The sequence below is a fragment of the Sinocyclocheilus rhinocerous genome, unplaced genomic scaffold, assembly GCF_001515625.1.
Source record: "Sinocyclocheilus rhinocerous isolate Xijiao unplaced genomic scaffold, SAMN03320098_v1.1 scaffold1464, whole genome shotgun sequence".
Classification (NCBI taxonomy): domain Eukaryota; kingdom Metazoa; phylum Chordata; class Actinopteri; order Cypriniformes; family Cyprinidae; genus Sinocyclocheilus; species Sinocyclocheilus rhinocerous.
In genome coordinates this window covers 129785-141325 of record NW_015643188.1, presented here as the reverse complement: position 1 = coordinate 141325, position 11541 = coordinate 129785, and the positions used below count along the sequence as shown (strand labels likewise).

General features: G+C 39.0%; 1 protein-coding gene across 1 annotated transcript in view; it reads right to left on the bottom strand.

The window, feature by feature from the left end:
• Window positions 1–11541, bottom strand: part of LOC107757189 (collagen alpha-1(XV) chain-like) — a 65498-nt gene that overhangs the window by 1878 nt on the left and 52079 nt on the right. The window contains exons 36-42 of the mRNA XM_016574606.1: window positions 11200–11335; window positions 10889–10956; window positions 9457–9585; window positions 9327–9377; window positions 8184–8246; window positions 5368–5565; window positions 3603–3712 (exon numbers count right to left, since the gene is read on the bottom strand). Coding sequence (XP_016430092.1) covers window positions 3603–3712; window positions 5368–5565; window positions 8184–8246; window positions 9327–9377; window positions 9457–9585; window positions 10889–10956; window positions 11200–11335 — 755 coding nt within the window. The remainder of the gene's footprint in view (window positions 1–3602; window positions 3713–5367; window positions 5566–8183; window positions 8247–9326; window positions 9378–9456; window positions 9586–10888; window positions 10957–11199; window positions 11336–11541) is intronic.

Here is an 11541-nt window from a genome sequence, read left to right as displayed (position 1 = left end):
TGAACTTTGTTCATCTGTGAATCCTGAAAAAACTAAATGCATCACAGTTTCCACAAAAATATTGTGCAGCACAACTGTTTTCAACATTGATAATAATCAGAAATGTTTGTTGAGCAGCAAATCAGTATATTAGAATGATTTCTGAAGATCATGTGACACTGAAGACTGGAGTAATGATGCTGAAAATACAGCTGCGCATCACAGAAATAAATTACAGTTTAACAGATATTCACATAGAAAACAGCTGTTTTACAGTGGAATAATATTTCACTGTTTTTACTGTGTTTTTGATCAATTAAGTTTGCTGTTTGAATTGTATTGGACATATGATTTGTCTAATAAAGCAGTAATCATGAAGGCCCATCCCTAAACCTGACCCTCAATGCTTCGTCATTCATACAAATTCACCACCAATTTAACAAAGCGTCATATAGTTATGAACCGTCATGAGACGGTGTGGACCAAAACAGACAGCGATCTACATGTAACGTGGGGTTTGGGTTTCATGTTCATTGCTCTCATGTCTTTTATTTTGGAGTTTAGTCATAGTCCCTGTCTAGTCATGTGATTCCCTTGCCCTCATGTTATCCTGCTATTGGTTCTTTGGTTCATGTGTCATGTTCTCATTGGTTGTGTTAGTCATGTGTCCTGTCTCTCATTGGTTGGTTCTTGTCAAGTGACCCTTGTTGTTTGATATAAATAGCCCTTATGTTGCCTTTGTTCTTGGTCGAGTATTGATGTTGTAACCTGCTGTTGGTGAGTTAAGTCTGTTCATGCCACGTCTGTTCAAGCCAAGTCAAGTCTGTTCAAGTCTGTTCATGCCAAGTCTATTCAAGTCTGTTCATGTCAAGTCAAGTCTGTTCAAGTCTGTTTGTTCCAATTCAAGTCTGTTCATGCCAAGTCTGTTCAAGTCTGTTCAGGCCAAGTCTGTTCAAGTCTGTTCAGGCCAAGTCTGTTCAAGTCTGTTCAGGCCAAGTCTGTTCAAGTCTGTTCAGGCCAAGTCTGTTCAAGTCTGTTCAGGCCAAGTCTGTTCAAGTCTGTTCAGGCCAAGTCTGTTCAAGTCTGTTCAGGCCAAGTCTGTTCAAGTCTGTTCAGGCCAAGTCTGTTCAAGTCTGTTCAGGCCAAGTCTGTTCAAGTCTGTTCAGGCCAAGTCTGTTCAAGTCTGTTCAGGCCAAGTCTGTTCAAGTCTGTTCAGGCCAAGTCTGTTCAAGTCTGTTCAGGCCAAGTCTGTTCAAGTCTGTTCAGGCCAAGTCTGTTCAAGTCTGTTCAGGCCAAGTCTGTTCAAGTCTGTTCAGGCCAAGTCTGTTCAAGTCTGTTCAGGCCAAGTCTGTTCAAGTCTGTTCAGGCCAAGTCTGTTCAAGTCTGTTCAGGCCAAGTCTGTTCAAGTCTGTTCAGGCCAAGTCTGTTCAAGTCTGTTCAGGCCAAGTCTGTTCAAGTCTGTTCAGGCCAAGTCTGTTCAAGTCTGTTCAGGCCAAGTCTGTTCAAGTCTGTTCAGGCCAAGTCTGTTCAAGTCTGTTCAGGCCAAGTCTGTTCAAGTCTGTTCAGGCCAAGTCTGTTCAAGTCTGTTCAGGCCAAGTCTGTTCAAGTCTGTTCAGGCCAAGTCTGTTCAAGTCTGTTCAGGCCAAGTCTGTTCAAGTCTGTTCAGGCCAAGTCTGTTCAAGTCTGTTCAGGCCAAGTCTGTTCAAGTCTGTTCAGGCCAAGTCTGTTCAAGTCTGTTCAGGCCAAGTCTGTTCAAGTCTGTTCAGGCCAAGTCTGTTCAAGTCTGTTCAGGCCAAGTCTGTTCAAGTCTGTTCAGGCCAAGTCTGTTCAAGTCTGTTCAGGCCAAGTCTGTTCAAGTCTGTTCAGGCCAAGTCTGTTCAAGTCTGTTCAGGCCAAGTCTGTTCAAGTCTGTTCAGGCCAAGTCTGTTCAAGTCTGTTCAGGCCAAGTCTGTTCAAGTCTGTTCAGGCCAAGTCTGTTCAAGTCTGTTCAGGCCAAGTCTGTTCAAGTCTGTTCAGGCCAAGTCTGTTCAAGTCTGTTCAGGCCAAGTCTGTTCAAGTCTGTTCAGGCCAAGTCTGTTCAAGTCTGTTCAGGCCAAGTCTGTTCAAGTCTGTTCAGGCCAAGTCTGTTCAAGTCTGTTCAGGCCAAGTCTGTTCAAGTCTGTTCAGGCCAAGTCTGTTCAAGTCTGTTCAGGCCAAGTCTGTTCAAGTCTGTTCAGGCCAAGTCTGTTCAAGTCTGTTCAGGCCAAGTCTGTTCAAGTCTGTTCAGGCCAAGTCTGTTCAAGTCTGTTCAGGCCAAGTCTGTTCAAGTCTGTTCAGGCCAAGTCTGTTCAAGTCTGTTCAGGCCAAGTCTGTTCAAGTCTGTTCAGGCCAAGTCTGTTCAAGTCTGTTCAGGCCAAGTCTGTTCAAGTCTGTTCAGGCCAAGTCTGTTCAAGTCTGTTCAGGCCAAGTCTGTTCAAGTCTGTTCAGGCCAAGTCTGTTCAAGTCTGTTCAGGCCAAGTCTGTTCAAGTCTGTTCAGGCCAAGTCTGTTCAAGTCTGTTCAGGCCAAGTCTGTTCAAGTCTGTTCATGCCAAGTCAAGTCTGTTCAAGTCTCTTCATGCCAAGTCAAGTCTGTTCAAGTCTGTTCATGCCAAGTCTGTTCAAGTCTGTTCATGCCAAGTCTGTTCATGCCAAGTCAAGGCTTTCTTTGTTTGTTTGGATTACTTTGAATAAAAGCTGCACTTGGGTTCATCACAACTCGCCTTCAGTGGACCGTTTGTTACACTACAGCTGCAGGATCATCACAACATCTGACATTCAGCTTCACAAAACCCGCTGAAGAACTAAAGCTTCACTCCTGAATCCCTCCAGACAATAACAAGAGCAACAGACGCTTTCAGAAACTTCTCAACAAACCTCCTTCCAGGAACATTAACATAAGGTTAACAATGCCTAATAAAGGTTTAATGATGTTCTCAAAGCATTAGCAGAAACACATTATTTATACATCGTTCCTGGAATGTTGTTTTCTGAAACATTTTAGTTTGACGTTCACGTTCATCTTTTTTTAAACGTTACTTGTTTCAGAATGCTCAGAATGAAGAACCTTCTTTCACCACAAAGGAGCTTTTCAGAACAAAAACAGAAAGATTTAGACAAAAAGGTTCTTCTAATCTATGGCATTGTGAAGCACCTTTATTTTTAAGAGTGTATGAAGGCTTTATGGCACACCGCCGCTCTGTGAAACGTCTCTTCTGCTCCCTGCATTCACACAGAAACTCTCCTGAAACGCCAAAGACATCCACAAACCTCACAAACAAGCTTAAAACGGCTACTAGCCGACCACAATTACTGCTCCACTGTCACGGCCTCATCCCAGGATATATTTACCGGCCTGGAGTATAAATACACATAAACACCGAACCAAAAATAAAAGACACGGGTGGAGAAATATGAAAGCCAGAGTCGTCTGGATTGTGGTCAGAGCAGATCTTCACTAGCGTCTGAGCAGTTAATGAGGCAGGGTGACAGGACTGAACGCAGACATTTGTGCAACTGTTTGCCTAAAATGTGCGTAACACAACTCAACGAGGCTGTAAAGCGTGTGATGGGGAGCTGCTGAAGGGGTGTTTTACGCAGGACTCACCAGAAGGGGTCGCTCATCACGTCTCGGCCGTCGAAGGAGTACAGCGGGACTCTGGGAGGGAGGAGATGGCTGGAGAAGATGCTGTGCCAGCTCTTGAACAGGAGCTCACCCTGCAGACACACACACACACACATCAGACACGCTGCTCTCATTACAGCACATACACTAATATGAGACACTTCAGACTCTTAAAGAGAATTCTGAACCCTCACAACCTTCCTTCTCTCAACACTGAGGCTTTGAAAGACACAATAACAGTATGATTTAATAGCTTTGTGTGCAGATCAATACATGCACTAGTGTTCAAAAGTTTGGGCTTGGTGATATTTTGTGATGTTTCTGAAAGAAGTCTCTTCTGCTCCGCAAGGCTGCATTTATTTGATCAAAAATACAGTAAAAATAGTGAAATATTATTATGATTTAAAACAGCTGTTTTCTATGTAAATATCTGTTAAACTGTAATGTATTTCTGTGATGTGCAGCTGTATTTTCAGCATCATTACTCCAGTCTTCAGTGTCACATGATCTTCAGAAATCATTCTAATATGCTGATTTGCTGCTCAAGAAACATTTCTGATTATTATCAATGTTGAAAACAGTTGTGCTGCACAATATTTTTGTGGAAACTGTGATACATGTTATTTTTCAGGATTCACAGATAAATAGAAAGTTCAAAAGAACAGCATTTATTTGAAATAGAAATCTTTTGTAACATCATAAATGTCTTTACTGTCACTTTTGATCAATTTAATGTATCCTTGATCAATAAAAGTGTTAATTTCTTATTAACTTTTGAACAGTAGTGCATGTTATTACTGACTAAAATCTTGACATCCTCCTTTGCTCTTCTTGAGTTCATGACACTAGCAGTAATGACTGATTCATCAACAAATAAATTATTTCAAGTTTTCAGTGAATCATTTGATCTGCTGCACAAAACAATGATTTGTTTATAAATTGAAATGATCTGGTTCTCGACTCAATGATCTGGTCAAAGCAGCATTTCCAGCTCACTAGAGAGGAAAGTTATCAGTAAATCAAACATACAGCATAGCGTGTTCAACAAAAGTTTGCTTTAGAACAGCATGAGGGAGACTAAATGATTTGATATCTTGGGTGAACTATCCCTTTAAGTCCTATTTACATCAAGAACAAAACAAAATATGTGAGCCTGGAGCACAAAAGCAGTCTTAAGTCGCTGGGGTATATTTGTAGCAATAGCCAACAATACATTGTATGGGTCAAAATTATACATTTTTCTTTTATGCCAAAAATCATTAGGATATTAAGTAAAGATCGTGTTCCATGAAGATATTTTGTAAATTTCCTACCGTAGATATATAAAAACTTAATGTTTGATTAGTAATATGCATTGCTAAGAACTTCATTTGAACAACTTTAAAGATGATTTTCTCAATATTTAGATTTTGTTGCACCCTCAGATTCCAGATTTTCAAATAGTTGTATCTCAGCCAAATATTGTCCTATCCTAACAAACCATACATCAATGGAAAGCACATTTATTCAGCTTTTTTTTTTGCATAAATCTCAATTTCACAAAATGGACCCTTATGGCTGGTTTTGTGCTCCAGGTAGGGTCACAAATGTCTATTCACACAACATTCAAATGAAAACGCATTGAGAAGCATTCACTATAGCTGAGCACAGGCCTTAAATCCCCAGAAACAAATGACTTTCCTTTACAAAGAAACGTCACGGCGTTCATGAGTGATTTATTAGTAAGAATGACAGAAAGCTGCTTTACCCTCAGGTTGACGATCGGCGTGTTTGTTCGGTACATGGGCTGCACGGTGTCAATCAGGTCCTGTAGGTGGTGTGAGAGGAAGGCCTTGTAGTCGTCTCTGATGCCCATGGCTTGAGCTTGAGTCCTGCACAGTTTATTAACCGAGTGGATGGAGCCCAGGTTTCCCGTCAGCGGCGTGTTGAGAGCCACCAACCTCAGCTGAGACACAGAGGAGAAGCACACGTGTGTCAGCACAGAGACTGCCGCATAGATCCACATTCACTCACATATATCCACACTCAGTGCCAGCCAGCAAGTGCTTGTCTACTGTCAGAAGTCTCTCTGTTGCTCAGTGCGGTGAACTGATCCTGCTGTGAATCTGGGAAGGAAATCTTTCACCCTCACACTAAATTCCCAGTCGTGTGGATTCCTATTGAAATGACTGGACTTCACCGGACAACAGTAAACGTGATCGTTACTTACCATCGCAATGCACAAAAATGCTACATGTGTAGTGTATAGACTGGTATACTGGCCAATAATCAGAATCAGCCAATGAAAGCAGTTATCTGCACTGCAATGTGTGTGCTAAGAACATTTCTCGTGTGTTGAATGTAGGGCAGCCGAAGTTAACACAATAACAATGCATTAACGCAATCTCACAAAAATAATAAAATAAAATAAAATAAAAGTGCTAACACAGGTTCTATTCGACCCTATTAATCACCCGTAGTTCATTCAAGGGTTGCCAGATCTGTGTTTTTTCTGTTATTCGTAGTGCATCTGTCATCATGTCTCATCTATGAATCAATCAATCAGTGTTTCAACCTAAAGAAAGACATATAAAACCGCTTATGATCAATATATCACTTTGCATTTACCTCAGGAAAGTCATGCAGGGATCACAGCTGGTTAGTGCGCTAGAGAAAACACTAGACATGAACTTATTTACTGTTAGCTTTATAACTATGTTTGAATAAATCTGATATGAAGAGCAGTTTTTATGGAAACCACCTTATGTGCTGTTGAGTTACATACAAACATTTCAGTTTTTATTTGCGTGTGATTATTATATGTGAACATAAACAGTAGTTTGGGCTCTGCTGTTAATTATAACCTCTAATATAGTAATGTTTCAAATGAGAGGGTTCCCTGAACAGTTTGCAGTATATTTAATACTTCTCATATATACACACACATTATATACATTATATTTGCAATATACATTATATTTAATATTGTGTATAAAGTGTATACACATTTATATACAGTATTTGAAACTGTAGCCAAAGTGTCCAAAAACGATTATAAATAAATAGTTATTATTTAAAAAATACTTTTTGGGGAAACTGTATATAAATTAACTATTTCTGTATATATTTACTAAAATATGTTAATATATTATATATATAATAATAATACACTACTGTTCAAAAGTTTGGGGTCAGGAAGATTGTTTTTAATGAATAAGGATGCATTAAGTTGATCAAAAGTAACAGTAAAGACATTTATAATGATCTCTAAAGGATTGTGACACACTGAAGACTAAGATCACAACAATAAATTACATTTTAATATATATTTACATATAAAACAGCTATTTTTAAATTGTCAAAATATTTCATAATATTACTGTTTTTAGTGTAATTTTGATCAAATAAATCCAGCCTTGGGGAACAGAAGAAACTTCTTTCAGAAACATTGAAATATCTTACCGACCCCAAACTACTGAATGCTGGTGTACATTATAAAAGTGCCACAGGTCTTTCGTGAACACTTGAGTGATGACCAATCAACTTGAATCAACAATGCTGTTTATACTTCCAAAATAATCACTGTAAATATGAGTGTTGTGAATATTCAATATATTGTCCAGCCTTCATTTAAAAGACACATCATCTGTTTCTCCTTCTCTCTCTAGGCGAAATTCAAGATAGAGGTGCAAAAATGCTCCTGTATGAGTTTCGGTCTCATATTTATATCATACAATATCACAGGAGCAGTGAGAGCAGTAATCACCAGTTCAAATGTGATTTTATACAACAGTTCAGTAAATAAGAAGTTGATATTGTGTGTATTGTGTAAACACAATATTATGTGTTTTTGCTCAATTTTACAGAGAACATATTACCTTTAAAGTCATAGCAGACTTGTTTGTCTCCGAGTTTCTGAATGAATCTGCGTTTTGCACGAATCGTGTGAATCAATGATTCAAAGCCCATTCATAAAGAGAGCCGTTTACTTCATTCCTGAACGAATCAGCCGTTTGAACGAATCAAATGAATGAATGACTCAAAGACATTTATGCTGGAAGATTTTGTTTCTTATTTAGAGTATCATTTCATTAAAAAAAACAAAAAATAATAATACAAATAAAAACATTAAAGTGATAGTTCACCCCAAAAATGTAAATTCTGTCATCATTTACTCGCCCTCATGTCGTTTCAAACCTTTCTTTTGTGGAACAAAAAAGAAGGTATTTTGACGACTGTTGATAACAAAGCCATTTATGAATAAAAATAATTTTATGTTGAATCAAATAAAATATATCTTTCAAAAGCTACAATTTGTAATGTCTACTTGATACTTTCTCATTTAACACAAAAATAGCTTTAAATAATCTTTTGTGGGTATTTTCAGTCAAATTTATTTTGCAATTAATTAATCGAAACATCATGTAATTAATTAGATTAAATATTTTAATCTACTGACAGCCCTAGAATTTAGAATATAAACGGCGTAATCTGCCATTTTCAGTAAGATCCACACTCACACTTACACACAGACACACACACACACACACACACACACACTCACACACACACACAGAGGCTCACCGCACTTCCGGTGTGTGTTCTGGGTGTGTGACGGAGCTGTGGGCTCAGGATCAGGGGCTCAGCCTGCAGGCAACACAGAAACACAAGCTGTACAGTCACGATGTAAATGAGTGCCGCCTGACTTCAAACGCTCATGTTTTCCATATTAAAGGGGTCATATGATGCGATTTCAAGTTTTCCTTTCTCTTTGGAGTGTTACAAGCTGATTGTGCATAGATAAGATCCCTGAAGTTGCAAAGACTAAAGTCTCAAAACCAAAGAGATATTCTTTATCAAAGTTAAGACTCTGCCACGCCCCCCTAAAACGGCTCGTTCTAACACGCCCCCACATATCGTCACTATGTGGAAATATTAGCATAACGCTGCCGATTTTTTTTAAAGGGGTCATATGATGCGATTTCAATTTTTCCTTTCTCTTTGGAGTGTTACAAGCTGATTGTGCATAGATAAGATCCCTGAAGTTGCAAAGACTAAAGTCTCAAAACCAAAGAGATATTCTTTATCAAAGTTAAGACTCTGCCACGCCCCCCTAAAACGGCTCGTTCTAACACGCCCCCACATATCTACCTCACTATGTGGAAATATTTGCATAATGCCGCCCAAATGTGCACGCAAAGAAAGAAGGCGTGGTTTCAGGAACAGCAGTAGTGTTGATGCAGCCATGTCAGTGCGAAAGACAGATTTCAGCTGTCTTAACCGTGGCTTGTGTACTGCAAACACATACCAGCTTCATCACTGTGTCTGTCACGGGACTCTGTTCCCCTTTCGGGCTCTGTCTTTACATTTATTTTGAAAGATGAAGCTCGGGATTATGGTAAGGGTGTTACATTTCCGAGGAGTGCTTGCGGTGTTCGGCCAATCACAGTGCACTGGGTCAGCTGGCCAATCAGAGCGGACTGCGCTTGTCAAAGGAGGGGGCTTTGTAGAAAACGAAGCGTTTGAGAGAGGCGGGGCATAGAGGACCTACAATAATGTACAGTATTTGAAAAATAATGTGTTTTTTGAACATTAAAGCATGTCAACATATTCTGTTACACCAAATACACAAAATAATGATCTTTAAAATAGCATCATATGACCCCTTTAAGACAGTTTTGTGTCCAATATAATGTGTTGAATAAGATGTAAACATGCAGTCCTTACATCATCCTGTGAGAGGACGGGGGACGAATACATCTCAATCAGCCCGCCGAGCTGCAGAACAAACACCTCATTAAAACCTCTAGCTGTGAAATATGAAGAGTATGAGGACTGATCTCATTTGGAGAGTTACCTGAATCTCTCTCCAGCCTCCTGGAACCTTTATGTAGAGTTTACTGGTGTCAATAAGGAAAGACAGCGTCCCGTCCTCGACCACAGACGACTGCTGTCTCATGGCCTGCAGACTCACATACTTCCTGATCTGCAGGAAAACAACATGCCATTTAATACAGGGAAATAAAAACATAGCACTTCTGTCACGCGTTTCTTTCATCCATGGAACACAAAATGATATATAACATATTTAGATGCTTATGCTGCTCTTTCCATATAACCTTTCATCCTCCTGACAGTTTATGACTGGATGTGGAGATTTGATGAACAGCGTTAACTGTAATTGTGTCTTAACCCTCGTAACGCATTCAAAATCTCTATACTGTTTTCATATTCCAGGTTCGTTTGGAGCCGAAAAATCATTATTTTATAAAACTTTCATAACTTAATATTTTTCAACTAAAACCATATTGTACCTGATCAGCAACTTCTCATTAAAGAGTGAATGTGGGAAATGTTTTTATTTTTTTATTACTGCATTTAACACTTTTTTTATTCATTAAAAAGAAATTCTTTGAAATTTCAAATCACACATTTAAAAAAAAAAAAAAAATCACACCCAAAAAAAATTAACCTATTCAAAATATGTATACATGAAATTATAGAAATTTTATTTTAATATATCATTGGATGAAATTTATAGTAATATATAATCTGAGAATCATCAGTATTAACCCCATTGGAATAAATGGAATTTAATTACATTCCTTCAAATTAATACCTCATAAATAATATTATCATGATTAATAAATTAATACCTCATGATTATTCAAAAACGGTCCACATTTATAAAACCTACATATTTATTTCTAACAAAACAACATAGATATTACTCTCAAAATAAATTTTACACACAAAAAAAATAATTTTACTTCCATAAACTTTCACATTCAGATGGTAAAAGTGATAAGATTTTTTTCAATGGTTATACCTCTTAAAAATATTTGTAGTCTTTATTCTGAAATTTAATTAAACTTTATTCAGAATAAATGAACAATAAATGAATAATACATAAATGAATTCATGATGAATGAATGATGTGTATTTGGAGGGTCTTAAGCATTTGCAAAGTTTTATTCCCTTACTAAAAACTATGCATTTTTAGAAATGATGCATCTCTTCCAGGTCAGAATGGACCTGAATGCATTATGAGAGTAAAGCTGGGTTTGCATCTTTCTGAACTGAGCACGAGCTTCGGTCTGTTTGATACGAGCATCTCGGGAAATCCTACAAGAAATATGACTGTGTTGTGAAAACTGAGCTGATTTACCGCTGTGCTCATCTCAGGATCTCAGTGTTTGCGTTAGGACACTCGAGCAGAGCGACATGACAGCAAATGACTGAGTGCTTTCACAGTTTGATCAGACTGTTAGTGTTGTGTTTTGACTCACGGCGCTGGAGGCCTCAGCGGCTCGTCCCGGGGGCCCGGGGGGTCCAGGAGGGCCAGGGATCATCATGCCTGAAACAACATGAACTCTGAGCGTCTGTGCATATCAAAGTGTGATAGCAGCAGAAGTGTTTGCCTTCATCACGGTCAGATGAAGAGCTATGGGGAGCGTTTCTGAAAGCCCTCGTAACCTTACATCAACAGCACATCCACTTCACACAAACAAACAGTGAACCTCCTGACCTTCAGTGACATGGACTGGGCTGAAGATGAGGGAAAATACAAGACTTTTGAAATGTCATAGGTTTTTTGTACCGGATCCGTGTTGTCCAGGAGGTCCGGGAGGTCCTGGTGGTCCAGCAACACCGGTTCTCCCGAAACCTGGTGCTCCAGGGGGTCCTCGAGGTCCTGGATGACCAGGGGGTCCAATGATAGATTCTCCTTTAGCTCCCTGCTGACAAACCAACATTATTAGACATTTCACAGCATTGCACTGGAAGCCGTCCATCTGGACTGTTTCTGAAAAACACCAGACCTGATCAAATTAAAGGAACAGTTCATCCATTAATAAAAATGATCAACACACTTAGATATGTGTGTGTGTGTGTGTGTGTGTGTGTGTGTGAGTGTGTGTGTGTGTGTGTGTGTGTGTGTGTG